The sequence below is a fragment of the Equus quagga genome, chromosome 3 (assembly GCF_021613505.1).
Source record: "Equus quagga isolate Etosha38 chromosome 3, UCLA_HA_Equagga_1.0, whole genome shotgun sequence".
NCBI classification, from domain to species: domain Eukaryota; kingdom Metazoa; phylum Chordata; class Mammalia; order Perissodactyla; family Equidae; genus Equus; species Equus quagga.
In genome coordinates, this window is record NC_060269.1 from 94632799 (window position 1) to 94651055 (window position 18257).

An 18257-nucleotide genomic window follows, 5' to 3' on the forward strand; every position below is an offset into this window, starting at 1 on the left:
ATCACCCAAATTGTATGATAAGGTTAAAGCAGAAGGGCTTAACCTGGAAACTTGGAAGCTAATTACTGTCAACAGATAACAAATATGGAAAACTTTCTCTTTACCCCTTTTAGTAAGGGAGAAGGAATGACTATTTTACCTTCAGAAATATGACGCCAAATTATGGTGTGGGAATTTTTGATTGTCCTGTTATAAACTAGCTTTGATTTCTTGATACATGATAGAATACCTCTAATTTTTCTTTGTTTTCTGTATGTAACAAATTTCAGACCACCTGAAAGTAACTCTTCCATTGAGATGTAAGTTCTAAACTCTCCTTAGAAACACTCCCAGATTTAGACACTTCGTTTTGAGATGTGTGTGTGTGTGTATGTATGTAAAAATATGAGCAAAGAATCAACTATAGATACTATGAGGCAATTTACTGATTGCATGCAGGAGTTTAATTAGGTTCAGGACTTTGTCATTTGCTATTCTTGTTAGATCTGAACTGGATTTTATTTTCTGCCAATTGTCAAGCAGTGATTCTTATACTAGACCTCTTGAATGGTTACTTTTAGGGCCATTTGTCATCTGCTTCATACATTGTACAGTTGAGGAATTCTGTGTCTAGTTGGTTGTCACTGATGATTGTTCAGTGATTATTTTGGAGTTTCATGAAGAAGACTGTATAATATTAGTTTCAGTTAGGATGACCATGTAACTCATCATCCAGTTGGACACTTTTGAGAGTGAAAAGGAATGATATTAATAATTATCTAAGAACAACAGATATAAACCAAGACTGGTCCATGTAAACCAAGATATATGATCATCCTAATTAGGATGCTTTTGATTGCAAGTAACAGAAAACACAACTCAAACTAGTTTAAACAACAAGTGAAATATATTGGCTTCTCTATCCAAAAAGTGCACTGTTTGGGAGTGCTACAGATATGGTTTGGTGAGGACTCTGGCTTTGTTTCTCTATTTTCTAGACTCTGACTTCCATGGCTGACTTTCTTTATAGTTGTTGGATGGCTGCCAACAGCAGTCCCATCTATATTATTCTTCATTTGTGACCAGCAGGAGAGAGAAGCCTGCTCCTTCCATAAATTCAGAATGAGTCTTAAGCCTCGTGATTATTAGATATTTCTGAACTAATCTCTACGACAAGGGAAATGTCATGTGCTGATTGTCTTAGATATGGGATATCTGAATACCACTGAGGCAAGGAGGATAGGATTATCTTGATTGTCTTAGACTAGTCAGAGTCCATTCAGAAAACTGGTCTAGGGTCAGTCTCTCTTGGAAAGCAGGGCAGCTAAATGAGGGGGAAGGGGTGGAATAGATGTTTGAGAAGCAGTTATGTTCACTGTGAAGTCCAGTGTCATTGCTTGTTTGCATTTTCCTTTAGGCATCTGTTACTGAGATCCTGAAAGAGCCTAGCATACCGCAGATGTGTTTTCCTTCTAGTGAGAATTTGTAATATGAAATGACTTAGTAGCCTGGTAAGGGGAGAGGAAAAGAAAACTTACCATCCCTTTTTTTCCTATAAGACTGTAATAATTGTTGATCTTTTTTTTTTTTTACAGACTAATAGGGATGCCAAAGGAAAAATATGATCCTCCAGATCCTCGCAGAATTTATACCATCATGTCAGCAGAGGAGGTAGCCAATGGGAAAAAATCTCACTGGGCAGAATTAGAAATCTCGGGTGAGTGGAATCTGAAACATTTAATCCAGGATGTAATAGCAATAATGAACAAGAGTTGAGTATTCTTATGTTTATTTATTTGTACATTTTTAATTAGACGAACGAATTGAGAAAATACAAGATGCTGAGGTACTAGTGTTTAATTTTTCTGCTTTATCTGTGATTAAATATCTTTTTTTCTATCCTTTCTTTTGAGATTATTACCTCAAGCCAGAGTTGGCGTCTGGAATTGAGGACATTGGGAGTTCAGTTTCTAAGTAAAAGCAGGTTCTTTGATACAATAAGTTTTGTTTTGGCTGTTGCAGAGTAATTATTTTTGCAGATTGAATTCTTTGCCATCCTCCTATCACCCCAGTGTTGGCAGAGTAGGAAACCTAGAAACTGTCTGTTTATTCTACAAATAAGTAATAACTGTGTTATGGGACCTTACATGTTTAGGATTTGTTAAAATAGAATATGATTCCTAAAGACTCATAACCCCAGTCTAATAGTGAGAAAAACATCAGACAAATGCAAACTGAAGGACATTCTGCAAAATACCTAACTCAAAATTGTCAAGGTCGTGAAAAACAAGGAAAGGCTGAGAAACTGTCACAGACCAGAGGAGACTAAGGAGACAATGATGACTAAATGCAAAACGGCATCTTGAGTTGAATCTTGGAACAAAAAGATGTAAAAACTGGTGAAATCCAAATAAAGTCTGTAAATTAGTTAATAGTAATGTATCAGTGTTACTGTCCTAGTTTTGACAAATGTGCCATGATAATATAAGATGATAATATTAGGGGAAACTGGATAAAGGGTATACAGAACTCTGTATTATCTTGCTGACTTTTCTGTAAATCTAAAATTATTGTGAAGTTAAAACTTTATTAAAAATAGAATATAAGTACTGTTTTTCTTTTATGAATTGATATGATACAGATTATATATAGAATGTAGTTTTTTCCCGAGTAGGCTTTCTTTTGGAAGAGTTAAACCCACGTTATAGTGTCAGTAGCAAGAATTACCTGTACATTTAGCTAAAAGGTAACTGGGTGGATAGGTGATTCGTAATCAAAAGAATGAATATGAGCAAAGCCTATTAGGTTAACTGGGGTTTCTCAGCTTTGGACTGCTGACACTTAGGGCCAGACAGTTCTGTGTGGTTAGGGGCTGTTGTGTGCACTGTAGGATGTTTGGCAGCATCCCTGGCCCTCTACCCACTAGATGCTAGTAACATTCCTCTAGTTTTGACAACCAAAAATGTCTCCAGATTGTCAAAGTCCTTTGGGGAGCAAAATTGTCCCTGGTTGAGAACCACTCAGTTAAACCCTGGGTAAAACTGAAATAAGTTTTTCTTTTACCAGAGCCTCTCTTCACTCGAGAACTTTGTTTCCTATTAAAATGCAAAATCCTAGTTGGCACTTTAAGGCTGATTATAGACAGCATGAAAGAACACTGTGGTAGAAAGAACCCTGGACAGCAGATCTAAGTTTGAGTTTACTGCTTAACAGCTATATGAAAAGTAACATTTCCCCTTGGAGATTTTTGTGCCCTTTCTACTTTCCACAGCTCTTCTAATCAAAATCTTTTGTTTGGAAAGTGATATGTAATTAAAATACCATTTTACCTTTGTAAAGTTTATGAAATAATCTTCGTATAAATTAATTGCTGAGATAATATCACATTTTGTAGAAGCTGAGGTTAGGTGATTTGCTCAGGCTTATATAGCGAATAAATGGTAAAAATTAGGACTCTGAACCAGATTTTCTGACTTTGTCTAGTACGTGTTCCACCATAGCTATCAGATGCTGAGTGGTTGATAAAGCTTTAATGTGTGACTGTTTCCTTGAGTATGCACTTAATGCAAAAATCTTAAACCACAGTTGTTAATCTGTAATTGTAACATCAGAAAACCAGGGAAATGGTTGGTTGGGGATAAAAATGGCTTTCCTGGTGGCTAATCTAAGGTTGGTTCTAAATCATAGTAATTACTCTTGTCTTTTTAAAGTTTGTGGACTAATTCAGGCCCTGGATATGGATAAACCTTGCACTATTAATTTTCATGGAGTATGTAAGAAATAGTTTTGTTTGGACTGTGACTTAAAAAAAAAATGCGGGGGACTGGCCCCGTGGCCTAGTGGATAAGTTTGGTGCACTCTGCTTTGGCAGCCTGAATTTGCGGGTTTGGATCCCAGACGTGGACCTTGACCCTTGTCATCCATGCTGTGGTGGCAACCCACATACAAAATAGAGGAAGATTGGCACAGATATTAGCTCATAGTGAATCTTCCTCAGCAAAAGAAAAAAATTCAGGATTGCTCTGCCAAAAAAACCTCAGTTCAGCCCCATGCTTTCTCTTTGAGACCATGTCATCACCTTGACACTATTGGTCTCCTCATTATGCCACCTCTCATTTAATACATGGAGGGTCCATGAGAAAGATTGTCAGGCAGAAGTGGCATGAAATTAAAGAAGGGCCAAATGTGTTTGGGGTCAATCAAATGAGATTAAATACAAAATTAAAAAGTCTAAGACAGAATATATGCATATATTTGCAGGCTCTTCTACCACTTTTTACTCCTTGTAGTTCAACCTTTGTCTTGGGCCTAGAGTTTAATACTTCAATATTTTGCCTTTTAGGTAGAGTGCGGAGCTTAAGTACGTCACTTTGGTCATTGACACACTTGACAGCACTGCACCTAAATGACAATTACCTTAGTCGCATTCCACCTGATATTGCCAAGCTTCATAATCTGGTTTACCTGGATCTGTCATCCAATAAACTCAGAAGTTTACCAGCAGAACTAGGAAACATGGTGTCTCTCAGGTGAGGAAATATTATAGATATGACTTAACTATATAAAGTTCTAAATTTACCAAATAAGAACATTATGGGATGTTACTCATCTTACAGTAGGATTTGCATATGTGTTTAAAGATCAAATGATATAAACTGTCTAGGCACAGTGCTTGAGGTGGCCTTCATTGAACATTTGTTTTCCATCCTTTAAATTTGGAGATTTCTGGCTAGAAGTGTGCTTGTATTACCAATTTCTTTTGACAGACTTGAGGTGGGTTGGGACTAAAATACTGAGTCTCGCTTTAGGCTCAAGTGTGTGATGACTAGTCAGAAATAATTGGGAAAATATGATTTGATTATAAGAAAAATTTTAGGAACACATCTCTATTTTATAAGGCAAAGTATCCTTATATATTACAACTCCTTAAGGAAACCTTTTAAAACCTGATAGTAAATGGATTTATTTCTAGTCCTTCAGGGTTCTTTAAGAGAATCTCAAGACCTTGTATAAATGTTTCCAGTACAAACAAAGGTTATTTTTCTGTATTATTTATCTGCTGAGTAATAATTTAAAAAAATTACTATCGTATGTTTAAAATTAAACATTTATATTGTTTTAGAATCTTGTTCCTTACTGTCCTCTCACTGTTTGTTTCTGTTGGTTTCCTTTTTTTAAAGTACTTTTTAGTTGTCTAATAAGAGGGCTGTTTATTTTTTCTATAGGCTGCCCAGAATTTCATAGTTATAAACTCAGATCATATCTGTGCTGTTGTGTTAGATCTATTATCCTGGGCTTTATTTTTAACGTTCATGTTCTCTGTTAGTGATTATTCTTCATATAGTGTCTTGATGTGATTATAGTTGTGCTCTGTGATAAAAATTGATGCAGGCAATTGACTATTATAGTTAAATCCTGAAGTTCATAAAAAAAAAACTTACTTTTTTCTACGAACTAGACTAGGTTCAGGGATATCTGTTATCTTTGGATACTAAGAATATCTGTCACTCTGATTTGCATCTGATAGGCATTTGAGTGAGAGAGAAAAGGGGGTGGGTTTAGCCTGAGAATGATATCCAGTTCCTACACCTTTAATAATCTGTGCTAGAGAATGAGTAAGTCGTAGAAACACTGTTAACAGTTGTGGCAATTACACATATTGTAGTACTTTAATATTTCACATTTTTGGATGAGTGTACAAAAATGTGCCTTGAATGTAAACATCGCTCATGATATGTTAGAGCGTTAAGAAAACAATTGTAGATATTAATAAAGCTTGCTATATTAAACTAAAACAATTCTTTTTTGAACAGGGAATTGCTTTTAAATAACAATCTGTTACGGGTTTTGCCTTATGAACTTGGTCGGCTCTTCCAGCTACAAACTCTAGGTTTGAAAGGTGAGTGATTTTTAAAAAAAACGATGGTATTAACACTCAGTGTTGAGTTGCTCTAGCCTTTTAAAGACCATTTTGGGTGCAATATAGGTCAAGTTTTAGTATAATTTTGAGAATGTGACTCTGCTTTCTCTTGAAAGAAATGTGTTCTTCAGTATCAAATTGAGCTTCAAGATTTCAACATGCTGCTATCATTTTAACAAATTTGTATAGGACATTTTTGTGTTTTGTTTTTGTATTTTACCTTTGATTTTCTATAAAACTCTGAAATTCCTTAGAGGAAGTATTTTAAATTAAGACTGTAATTTTTTTCATTGTCGTCCTTTTTTTTTTTTTAAAAAAAAGAATGATTTAATAGAATAAACCTTAACCTTAGCCAGAATGTCTCATCTCAGGTTTTGATAGAGTAGATAAAATAGCATTGACGTATTATATGATTATAGGAGGGGAAACATTATAACAGTAAAAATGAATTATACCAAATAAGTATAATTGTGGGCATACCTTGGAGGTATTGCCAGTTTGGTTCCCGACCACAGAATAAGGCGAATATCACAATAAAGCAAGTCACAAGAATATTTTGGTTTCCCAGTGCACATAAAAATTATGTTTATACTGTAGTTTAGTAAGTGTGCAATAGCATTATGTCTAAAAAACAGTGTACATACCTTAATTAAAAAATATTTTATTGCCAAAAAATGCTAACCATCATCTGAGCCTTCAGCAAGTTGTAATCTTTTTGCCAGTGGAGTATCTTGTAAAAAAGCAAAGTATCTTCAAAGTACAATAAAACCAAGTATACCAGTATTCTAAATAAAATGTATTAATTCAAAATGCAGGCTCCTCTGACGATCTTATCTCAGTTTGAGATGAAAGTCATACTCAATTCATATAAATATTGAAATTTGTATAATTTTCTCTTATGGCATAGCATAGGAAGAAAGGTTTATTTTGAATTCAGAGGAGTAAATACAGATGTCCTATATTGCTTAAACATTTTATTCTGTGTTCGTGAGGAATGAACATTAATCAAAGCCTTGTAAAGTATACACCTTTATATATTTTATTTCCTTGTTCAAAGACTATTTGAGTCTTTGTGAACATATTCTATTTGCCTTTGTTTATATCGTATCATGGAACATTAAGATCGAAGCTCGAAGAAGAATATAAAGAATGCTGACTTTGGTTGAAATGACTGAAATGATACTAGGCTTCCTTATATATTTAACCCTTTGTAAATTGGATAATTATGTGAATGATCTAAGTCTTGTGTTTTTAGGTTCTCTAAGATTTTATTGATTTTTTTAAATCATGTATGAAGTGGACAGGGGATACTTATATCTAAAGAATTTTCTTGAACCTTAACCTAAGGCATTTGAAATTTAACTGTTGGGACATTTCACCTTATTCTCTATATGTTAAATCTTACTCTTATAGTTGAAACTGCCATCCAGCTAGAGTTGGAGTGGGTGTAGGTCTGTTCCTTTCTATTAAAAAAAATTACAGGATGGTTGTCATTTTTTATAATCTTAGATTCATGAAATATCAAATTCACACTTTCATACTAATTATAATAACATTTTTTGTTTAACATATAATAACATAGTTTTAAATAATTTAGAATTCATATTAAGGCAATATCTTCTCTGACATATGGGCCAAAGGGTTGTCCTCAGGCATTAAACATTGATGGTCCCAAGTCATAAAAAATTTAGAACTTCAATAATTGAAAATTTCTAGTTTTTTTACAAGAACGACTTCTCTCTCTTAAAATAAAATGGACCATGGCAGTAGAAGATTCTTTTACTTGTAGATTTTTTTTTTTGTGAAATATAATATAAAAGAAGAACAACATAAATTTTAAAGAAAATAAAATGAATAAGTATACACCCATTACCCAACATTCTCAGTACCTTTTTAAAAAATACACTTTGAAAATCTAATTGTCATTCATATAGGAGGCAGAGTACTTATTTCTGTGTTACATAATGAGCTTCTGGAAACCAGTAAGTAAAACAGTAACCTAGTAGAGAGCGTATTAATAGTTTATATAAGAGGATATTCAGATGGCTCTTAAATATAGAAAGTTAATCAACCTTATGCATAATCATAACAATGCAAATTGAAACTATACTCAGTTTTCACCTGTCAGATTGGAAGAATTCCAAAAATTTGGTAAAATAACTGTTGGTGAGGTTATTGGGAAATAGGCACAATCCACCTTGTTGGTGTACATCCCCTGTACCCTGTGAGTTTCCTGTGTGCCTTTTCATGATTACCTCTTCATTGCTTTCCCCACAGGTTATCATTGTCCTGAATTTTGTGTTAGATATCCTTTACCTTTCATTCAGTCATTCAGCAGGTAGTGATGAGCACCTTTTATGTACAAGAACTGGGCTTATTTATGTATCTGTTACAGGTGTTTTAACTTTTATATAGATGGAATCCTACTGAATGTCGTTTTCTCTGACTTGTTTCTTTTGAACTTGGTTATGTTGTAGTTTATTTCATTGCTGTATTGCGTTCTGATCTATGAATATGCTGTGATTTATTCATTCTACTGTAGATATTTAGGTTGTTTTTCCTTTTTTTGCTACTATAAGTAATGCAGTTGTGAACATCCTTGTATGTCTCTCTTGATTAGAGTCCCGAGGAGTGGAATTGTTGGGTTGTAGAGGCCTTTATATCCTTAGCTTTATTAGGTAATGCCATGATGTTTTACAAAGTAGTTGTACTGAAATAGACTCCCCAAAATAATATCGTTTCCATTTTTCTGTCTTCTTCTCAACATTTAGTATTGTCATATCTTAAAATTTTTCATTATTGAGTATGAAATAGTTTTTAGTTGTACTCTTAATTTGCATTTTCCTAATTGCTAATAAGATTGAGTGTCTTTTCACATATGTATTGGCCATGTTTCTTCTGGAAAATTGCTATTGATGTTTTTTGCTCATTTTCACTCAGAGTATTTGTTTCTTACTGATTTGTAGGAGTGCTTAACTTTTTTCTATTTTATGTTGTAAATATCTTCTTTCACTATGTGACATTTGTTTTCTTTTTTTGGTGAGGAAGATTGGCCCTAAGCTAACATCTGTTGGCAATCTTCCTCTATTTTTTTGCTCCCCCAAACCCCAGTACATAGTTGTATATGCTAGTTGTAAGTAATTGTAGTTCTTCTATGTGGGATGCCACAACAGCATGACTTGATGAGCTGAGCATAGGTCTGTGCCCAGGATCCGAACCAGTGAACCCTGGGCTGCCAAAGCTGAGCATGTGAACTTAACTAGACAGCCATGGAGCCACCCCCTGTGGCTTTTCTTTTTGTTTTCTTTCTTGGTATCTTTTAATGAATAGATTTGATATTTTTATTGTTTTGTTTTCTGATTAGTGCATGTTATGTCTAGTTAAACCCTGCTCCACTCCAGGTCAGAACTATGTTTTCCTGTATTATCTCCTAAGAGTTGTAAAGTTTTGCTCTTGATAGTTAATTCTTTCATTCATTTGGAATTGATTTTTTAATATGGTATGAAGGGTCTAATTTTGGGAGAGATCTAATCTTGTTTTTCCCTATGAATAACCAATTGTCTCAACACCATTTCATGAATAGTTTTTTCTTTTTCCACTGATAAGCAAAATCACCTCTCTCATATATCAGCTATGTCTCTCGGTCTTTTTTTGGGATCTCCATTCTGTATATCCAGTAATCAATTTGTCTAATCTTGTGCTAGTTACTAATTTATCATAGTTATTATGGTTTTATATTCAGACTTAATATCTGCTTTGGGAAGTCCCCTTAGGTTTTTCTTTTACAGTGTCTTGGCAGTTTGAGTGTCTTGGATCTTCCTCATACTAAAAAACAGCATGTTAAGTTTTGTTAAAAATGCTGTTGGGACTTCAGAATTGCATTGAATGTCTAAATTAATTTAGCAAAATTGACATCTTAATTATATTGAATCTTCCTGTCCATGAATTTAGATGCTCTCTCCACTTGTTTAGTTCTTATTTAATGTCTTTGCATAAAATTTTATAACTTTCTGCACACTGACTGGTCAAGCACGTCTTTTGTTGGATTTGTCTCTAGGTACCTTATACGTTTTTGGTTCCTATTGTAAACCCTGTCTTTTCTATTTTTAAACTTGCTTTTTCTGCTTATTTGCTGGTGGGATTTAGAGATAAAATTTTTTAAAAAATTGATCTTATTTCATTCTTGGCTAAATTCTCATTCTTTCTAAAAATTTGTCTGTGAATTCTTTTAGGTTTTGTATGCAGATAATCATAATGACAGTTTTGTTTCTTTCAAATGTGTGTATATTTAATTTATTTTAATGTACTGACTAGGATATTTAGTACAATGTTGAATAGAAGAATCAATACTGGGTATGCTTCTATTCCCAATTTTAAAGGAAATACTTCGAAGTTTTTTCATTAAGAATGATATTTACTCTATATTTTTGGTGAAAAATTATTTTAGTTTCTAGAAGTTTCCTTCTATTTCTACTTTAGTAATCCTTATTTAAGTGCTGAATTTCATTAAATGTTTTTCTTCATCATTGAGATGATTATATTATTTTTCTCATTTCATAGATTGAGGTGGTAAATTACCTGTTTATATATTTTTTTTCCAATTTAAACCACACTTGCATTCTTGAGATAAACCCAACTTGGTGCTTTTGCACAGTGCTGGATTTATTTTAATAATATTTGTCAAGAACTGTGAAGGGTCAGAGATTTTGCCCTACTTACAAGTTAGTAAGTTAACCACTTATTGTTTCATGGATGGTGGCAGAAGACATGAGACTGCTGGGTCAGAGACAAAGAACATTATTACTCAGGCAACAAGATGGACCCAGACAAATGCTATGTACACAGTGAGTTTGCATTGCAATTGAGTAATCCCGTGTCAAGGGTCCAGCACTTTTCAAGCAAGCAGCAAATCTTGTAGCAAGCAGGAAAAAGCTAGTCCTGCTTCTGCAGGGGATCAAACAGTTATTTGAAAGTATTGCTGTAGTTGTCCTGACTTATTACCTATGTTACTAGCTACAGAAACTGCTTAGTATCAGGAGACAGATTAGCTCAGAATCTGTCATACTTACCAAGAATGAGCGGGGGAAGCACAGAGTCCCTGGTGGACTGCTTCTCCTAATAGAATTTTTAAAGGAATTTTTCACATATGTTCATGAGTAAGATAGACCTGTGTTTTTATTATTCTTACTCCGTTGTTTCAAAGAGTTGTGTAGGATTGAACTAATTTGTTCCTTGAAATTTTGGTAGAACAACTCTATAAAATTATCATTGCCTCGTGTTTTTTTTTGTACCACCTCAATATGTTTGTAGTTACTAGAACTATCGAGGCTTTCTAATTGTTAGTCAGTCAGTTTTGTTGGACCATATCGGAACTGTTGGAATTTGTCAGCTTTTTGCCTTTTCGAATTTCTTTGCATAAAAAGTTCATAATATTCTCTTGATATATTTTCATCTATTTATTTTTATTTTTTAATTTTGTATTGAGTGACATTGATGTGTAACATAAATTTCAGGTGTACATCATGTTTTGAAGTCTAGTTGCCATCTGTCACCATACTTATGTGCCCCTTTACTTACCTCCTACCTCTTCCCCCATTCCCCCACCTCCTCCTGCTCTGGTAGCTGCCAGTCTCTTCTCTGTGTCTACGTATTTGTTTGCTTATCTTCCACACATGAGTGAAATCATAATTGTCTTTTTTTCATCTGACTGACTTTGCCTAGTCTCATACTCTCAAGGTCCATCTGTGTTGTTGCAAATGGCAAGATTTCATCTTTTTTATGGCTTAGTATTGCTGTGTGTGTGTGTGTGTGTGTGTGTTTGTGTTTGTGTGTACGTATACTACGTCTTCTTTATCTGTTCATCCATTGGTGGACACTTAGGTTGCTTCCAGCATTATGAATAATGCTGCAGTGAACCTAAGAGTGCATATCTCTTTTCAAATTTGTGTTTTCATTTTCTTTGGATAAATACCCAGCAGTGGAATAGCTGGATCATATGGTAGTTCTATTTTTAATTTGTTGAGGAATCTCCATACTGTTTTCCATAGTCCTATACCAGTTCAGCATCACTAATTAATAGGGAAATGCAAATCAAAGCTACAATGAGATATCACCTCGTGCCCATCAGAATGGCTATTGTTAAAAAGGCAAGAAATAACGAGTGTTAGAGAGGATATAGAGAAACAGAAACTCTTGTAAACTGCAGTGGGAATGTATATTGGTACAGCCACTATGGAAAACACTAAGTATTTTTAATATAGGTTTTTATATCTTCTTTGACTCTTCAGTTATTTAAAATTTCCATGCGTATGTGATTTTAAATTTAGCCTTTTTATTGTTAGCTTTAAACTTGATTGCATTTTAGACAGGGTAGCCTGTATGAACGAGTGCTTTGACGTTTGTTGATTCTTGCTTTATGGCATAGTATGTGATCAATTTTTGTAAATGTTTTACTGTATCTGAAAAGAATATTGTTTCTCTAATTGCTGGGCACAAGTGTATGTATTTGTCCATTAGATCAAGTTTGTTAGTTCTGTTGCTCAGATTTTCTATATCTTTAGACTTTTTGACTATTTGCTTTTTTGGTAGTTAAGATATTTATGCTAAAATTTCCATTGAAATAGTGTATTTCTTCATTTCCCCATGTAGTTCAGTTAGCTTTTGATTTATATAGTTTCAGGTTATTTTATTAGATATATCAAGTATATTTATATATTGGTGTGTATTGTATATATTGCTATACTTTCTGTTGAATTGAACCTGATATTAGGTTGTGAGCCTCTTTCTCCCTTCTTAGGGTTTTCGCCTTATAGTCTATGTTGTCTAATATAGCTATGCAAGTTTTCTTTTGGTTAGTGTTTGTCTAATGTATCTTTTTTTATCCATTTACTTTCAACCTTTCTGTGTACTTATGCTTAGGTGTATCGCTTAACTGGACTTTGTTTTTAATCCAGTCAGACTTTATTTTGTTTTTAATGCATGGATTCACTTGCCTTATCTATAGTGTAATTATTTATATTTTTGTGTTATTGCCATCCTACCTTTTGATTCTACTCTTTGTGATTTTCCTCTTCTTTTTTGCCTTTCTAAAAATGTTTCCCCCCCATTGTTTGTTTCTGTATACTTTCTGTTGGTTTGGAATTTGTACATTTTTTTTCTAGATTCTTAGTGGTTATCCTTAAAATTGTACCTTGAATACATTTTTGAAAAAATTGAATTTTCAGCAACGTTTTTACTGAGCTATAGTTTATATGTAGTGAAATTCACCCCTTTGGGGAATGTTGAAGACATTCACATTTGGTGAATGTTAGTAGACATATGCAGTTGCATAACCACTTACTACCATTGAGAAATGAAACTGTTCTATCGCCACTCGAAATTCATTTGTGTCTGTGAAGTCAGTGCCGTCTCCAACACTTAGCCCTTGGCAACTACTTTTCCAGAATGTTATGTATGGCAACATACACTATATAACCTTTTGAGTCTGGATTCTTTCATTTAGCATCATACATTTGAGGTTCATCTGTGTTGTTGTGTATATCAGTAGTTCATTTCTATTGCTGAGAATATACCACAGATTTTTGTCCACAAGTTGAAGGACATTTGGGTTGTTTCCAGTTATGGATGATTAGAAATAAAGGCACTTTAAACATTTGAATACAGATTTCTGCATGAAATAAATTTTTATTTTCCTTGGGCAAATACCTAGGGGTAGGATTGCCAGGTTGTATGATAGATATATAGTAAACTTCATAAGAAACTGCCAAACTCTTTTCTGTAGGGGCTGTATCATTTTGTATTCCCACCAAAAATGTGAGAGGGTTTTAGTTGGCATGCATCTTTGTCAGCATGTGGTATTATCAGTATTTTTTATTTTTGCCATTCTAATAGGATGTAGTAATATCTTCTTGTGGTTTTAATTATCATTTCTCTAATGAATAGTGATAGAGTGTATATTTTCTTGTGTTTATTTGCTGTCTTTTGTCTATTATCGAGTTGCATCTTTCTAATTACTGAGATTTGAGAGTTTATTATAAATTCTGGATTCAGGTTCTTTTCAGGTAAGTATTTTGCAACTGTTTTGTCCCAATCTCTGGCTTGTGTTTCTGTCTTCCTTACAGGGCCTTTCAAAGAGCAGTTTTCCATTTTAATGAAGTTCAATTTATCGTTTGTTTTCTTCTATGGATTATGTCTTTGATGTCACATCTAAGATCTTTGCCTTCCAAATACATGAAGATTTTCTTCTGGAAATTTTGAAGTTAGGTTTTACCTTTAGGTCTATGGTCTCTTTTGAGTTAATTTTTGTATATGGTGCAAGGTGTGTTCTTTTGCATATGTACATCCAGTCCAGCACTATTTGTTGAAAAGATTATGCTTTCTACATGGATTCCCTTGCAACTTTGTTAAAATTCAATTGACCCAAATGCATGTGGGTCTACTGCTAGATTTTCTATTCTGTCCCACTGATCAATGCAATAGCAAAACGTTTGATTACTGTAGCTTTATGAGAAGCCTTGAGATTATGTAGTATGAGTTCTCCAACTTTGTGGTTATTTTTCATAATTGCTTTGACATCTCTAGATGCTTTCATTTCCATATAAATTTTGGAATCAGCTTATATTTTCTGCAGAATATCCTGCTGGAATTTTTATTGGGATTGTCTTGAATATGTATGTCAGTTTTTAGAGATTCAATAGCTTTATCTTGTGAGTTAGTATTGCATCTTCCAATCTGTGAATACAGTCTTCCTCTCCCTTTATGCAGGTCTTCTTTACTTTTACTTCTTTATTGTTTCGTAGTTTTCAGCATGCACATCTTGCAGATATTTTGCTATATTTATTTGATATTTTTGATGCTATTGTAAATGATATAGCTTTTTAAATTTCCAATTATTCATTGGCATTGTATAGAATTAAAATACAATTGCTTGTTAAATATTTTGTATCTGTTGCAACTTTTGTAAACTTATTACTTCTAGGAGCTTTTACACAATTTTAATCTGTGAATAGGGACCGTTTCACTTTCTTCTTTCTGATATGTATTCTTTTAATTTCTTGCCTTATTGCATTGGCTAGGACAATAGAAGTGATGACAGTGTACATCCTTGCCTTGTTCTTGATTTTAGGGAGAAAGCACTCAGTCTTTCACTATTAATTATATCAACTGGAAGTTTTTTGGTAGATGCTTTTTCAGGTTAAATAAATTTCCTTTTATTTCACATTTGCTGAGAGTTTTTGTCATTGATGCAAGTTCAGTTTGATCAAAGGCTTTCTCTGCAATGGTTCAGATGGTGATGTAACTTTTCTTCTCTAGTCTGTTTATGTGCTGAATTACATTGATGGATTTTCAGATGTTGAACCAGCCTTTTATTCCCATTTTAAATACCACTTAGTCATTATGTAGTCTCTTTAATATATTGTTGGATTTGGTTTGCTAGTATTTTGTTGAAGATTTATACATTTATGATCATAAGACATTGTTCTGTAGTGTTTTTCTTACAGTGTCTTTGGTTTGATATCGGAGTACTGCTGATCTCGTAAAATGGGTTGGAAAGTGTTATTAACACTTTTTATTCCTGGAAGAATGTGCATAACATTTGTATTATTGCTTTCTTAAACTATTGTTAGAATTTTCCAGTAAAACCATATGGGCCTAGAATTTTCTTTGTTGAAAATTTTTAATTACTAATTCAGTTTCTTTCATTGGTACACGACGTTGAGGTTATTCCTTTTTTCTTAGAATAGCCATTCTCTTTTAGTTACTGTTTCCCTGGCATACCTCCTTCTTTTCTTTGACTTTCAAACTATTTTGTGTCTTTGAATCTATAGAGTGTCTTTTATGGACAGCATATAAAGAGTTGTATTTTATTCATCTTGCTAATCTTTGCTTTTAAATCAGAGCGTTTAATCCATGTGGATTTAATGTGTTACTGATAAGACAGGATTTATGTCTGCCATTTTGCTATTTTTTTGATACATCTCATGTCCTTTTTGTTCCTCTGTTCCTCACTGAATGAGTTCTTTTGTGTTAAATGAATATTTTCCAGTGTATCAATTTAATTCACTTGTTTCTTTTGCTGTATTATTTTGAATTATTTTCTAAGTTGGCTACCCTGAAGATTACAATGAACGTCTTAGTGTATAGCAGTGTAATTTGGGTTAATAGCAACTTAATTTTAATAATATAAAAAAACTTTGCACCTCTAGTTCCATTCACTTATCTTTTATGCTGTTATAAATACCTTTATACATTCTGTGCCCATCAACATAAATTTATAATTATTGCTGTATGCAATTGTCTCTTATATCAGATAGGAGAAAAAAGAGGTTAAAAACCAAAATTACACTTATACTGTTTTTTATATGTACCTATATAGTTATCTTTACTAGTATTCTTTATTATTTCATGTGGATTCAAGTTACTGTCCAGTGCTCTTTCATTTCAGCCTGAAGGAATCCCTTTTGTATTTCCTGTAGGGCTGGTCTGAGTGACGAACTCACTCAGTTTTTGTTTATTTGGGAATGTCTTAATTTCTCCTTTAATTTTGAAGGAGAGTTTTGCTAGATATAGAATTCTTAGTTGACTTTTTCTTTCAGTACTTTGAGTATGTCATTCTACAGCCTTTTGGCTTCCATAGTTTCTGATGAGAAATCAGCTGATAATTTTATTGAGAATCAGTACATGATGAATCACTACTCTCCTGTTGCTTTCAATATTTTCTCTTTGTCTTTCCATAGTTTGATTATAATTTTTCTAGGTGCATTTCTCTTTCATTTTATGCTACGTGGAGTTTATTGAGCTTCTTGGATGTGTATGTTAAGGTTTTTCATCAAATTTGGGATGCTTTTGGCCATATTTCTTCAAATTTTTTTCCTGTTCTTTTCTCCTCTGCTGGAACTCCCTTTATACAAATCTTGGTGCACTTGATGTTGTCTGATAGATCTCTGAGCTTTGTTAATTTTTCTTTGTTCTTTAATTTTTTTCATTCTTTTTTCTTTCTCTTCCTCAGGGTCTATAACTTCAGCTGACCTATCTTCAAATTAACAGATCCTTACTTCTACCTGTCCAATACTGCTCTTGAGCCCTTCTGGTGATTTTTTCATTCTACTTTCCTGTAGTTTCTATTTGGTTCCTTTTTAGAGTTTTGATTTCTTTTTTGATATTTTCTATTTGGTGAGACATCATTCTCATACTTTTAAATCTTTAGACATGATTTTCTCTAGCTCTTTGAACATATTAAAATAGTGGATTTTTAAAATCTTTTCTAGTAATTCCTCAGGTGCAGTGTTTATTATCCTTGGGTTTCTATTGATTGCTTTATTTTCCTAGTGTATGGGACATAGGCTGTCTTGTTTCTTTGCATGCTTCATAATTTTTTGTTAAGAACTGGACATTTTAAATAATGTGGCAACTCTGAAATCAGAATCTCTCCCCTCCACAGGGTTGTTTGTTGTTGTATTTGCTGTTTGTTGCTTTAGTGACTTTTCAGAACTAATTCTGTAAAGCTCATATTCTTTATCATGTGTGCCCATGGACATCTCTGTTCAGTTTAGTGGTCAGCTAATGCTTGAACAGAGATTTCCTTAAATGTCAGGAACCGGTAAATTTCCTGCTCTTGGCCAAGTAGCTCTGTGTGTGTTTTGGGGCACACCTTCATTACTCAGCCAGGAAATTTATAAATCTGCCTTAGTCTTCACTTCCTACTTGTGCAAAGCCTCAAGGTCAGAGAGAGGTGAGAGCTTAGGCTGTTTTTAGGTCTTTGCTAAGCTTGTGCCTAGCCTTTCACATATGGATAGCCTTCTAGGTTCCCAGGAATACGTCAGAACTCTACAAAGCCCCTGTTGACGTCTTACTCCTGAGCTTTTCCTTTTAAGCTTTTTGGTTAGTCTATTGTTTGCCTCAGCTGTTTCCATGACCTCAGTCAGCCATGAAATTAAAGCATTTGCCAGTAATGGTTTCCTCAAACATGCCCCTGACCCACTCCCCTGTCCTCCAGGTAGAAGTCTTTTAGCACTAGACAAGAATCGAGGAACCACCACAAACATCAGACAATGACCAGTCTTTGAGAATGAGGCTTTGAAAGATCTCCAGCTCAGTTTTAGTTGCTCCGGTGATTGCCAAGCTGCCCTGGTAATGAGGAACCAGGAAAAGTTAAAACTCCACAAATTGCTGTCCTTACACATATTCTGCCTTTTTTCTTTAATAAACACTCCTGGGTTGCTACAATCATTTGGTTAATTTTTAGAGTTCTGAAATTTTTGTTGTTGTTGTTGTTACTGTTTTTATGGAAGGGTAAATTTTTGGAGGTCCTTACTCTGCCATTTTTATTCAGTTTTCTTTCTATCTTTTTGAGTGAGCT

At 33.8% G+C, this 18257-nt stretch overlaps 1 protein-coding gene across 3 annotated transcripts in view; it reads left to right on the forward strand.

The window, feature by feature from the left end:
• The window catches only part of CNOT6L (CCR4-NOT transcription complex subunit 6 like), a 102997-nt gene that overhangs the window by 38861 nt on the left and 45879 nt on the right, over positions 1-18257 (forward strand). For all 3 annotated transcript variants that reach the window (XM_046656182.1, XM_046656181.1, XM_046656179.1), the window contains exons 2-4: positions 1575-1696; positions 4322-4508; positions 5793-5878. In XM_046656182.1, coding sequence (XP_046512138.1) covers positions 1585-1696; positions 4322-4508; positions 5793-5878 — 385 coding nt within the window. In that variant the 5' untranslated portion in view covers positions 1575-1584. The remainder of the gene's footprint in view (positions 1-1574; positions 1697-4321; positions 4509-5792; positions 5879-18257) is intronic.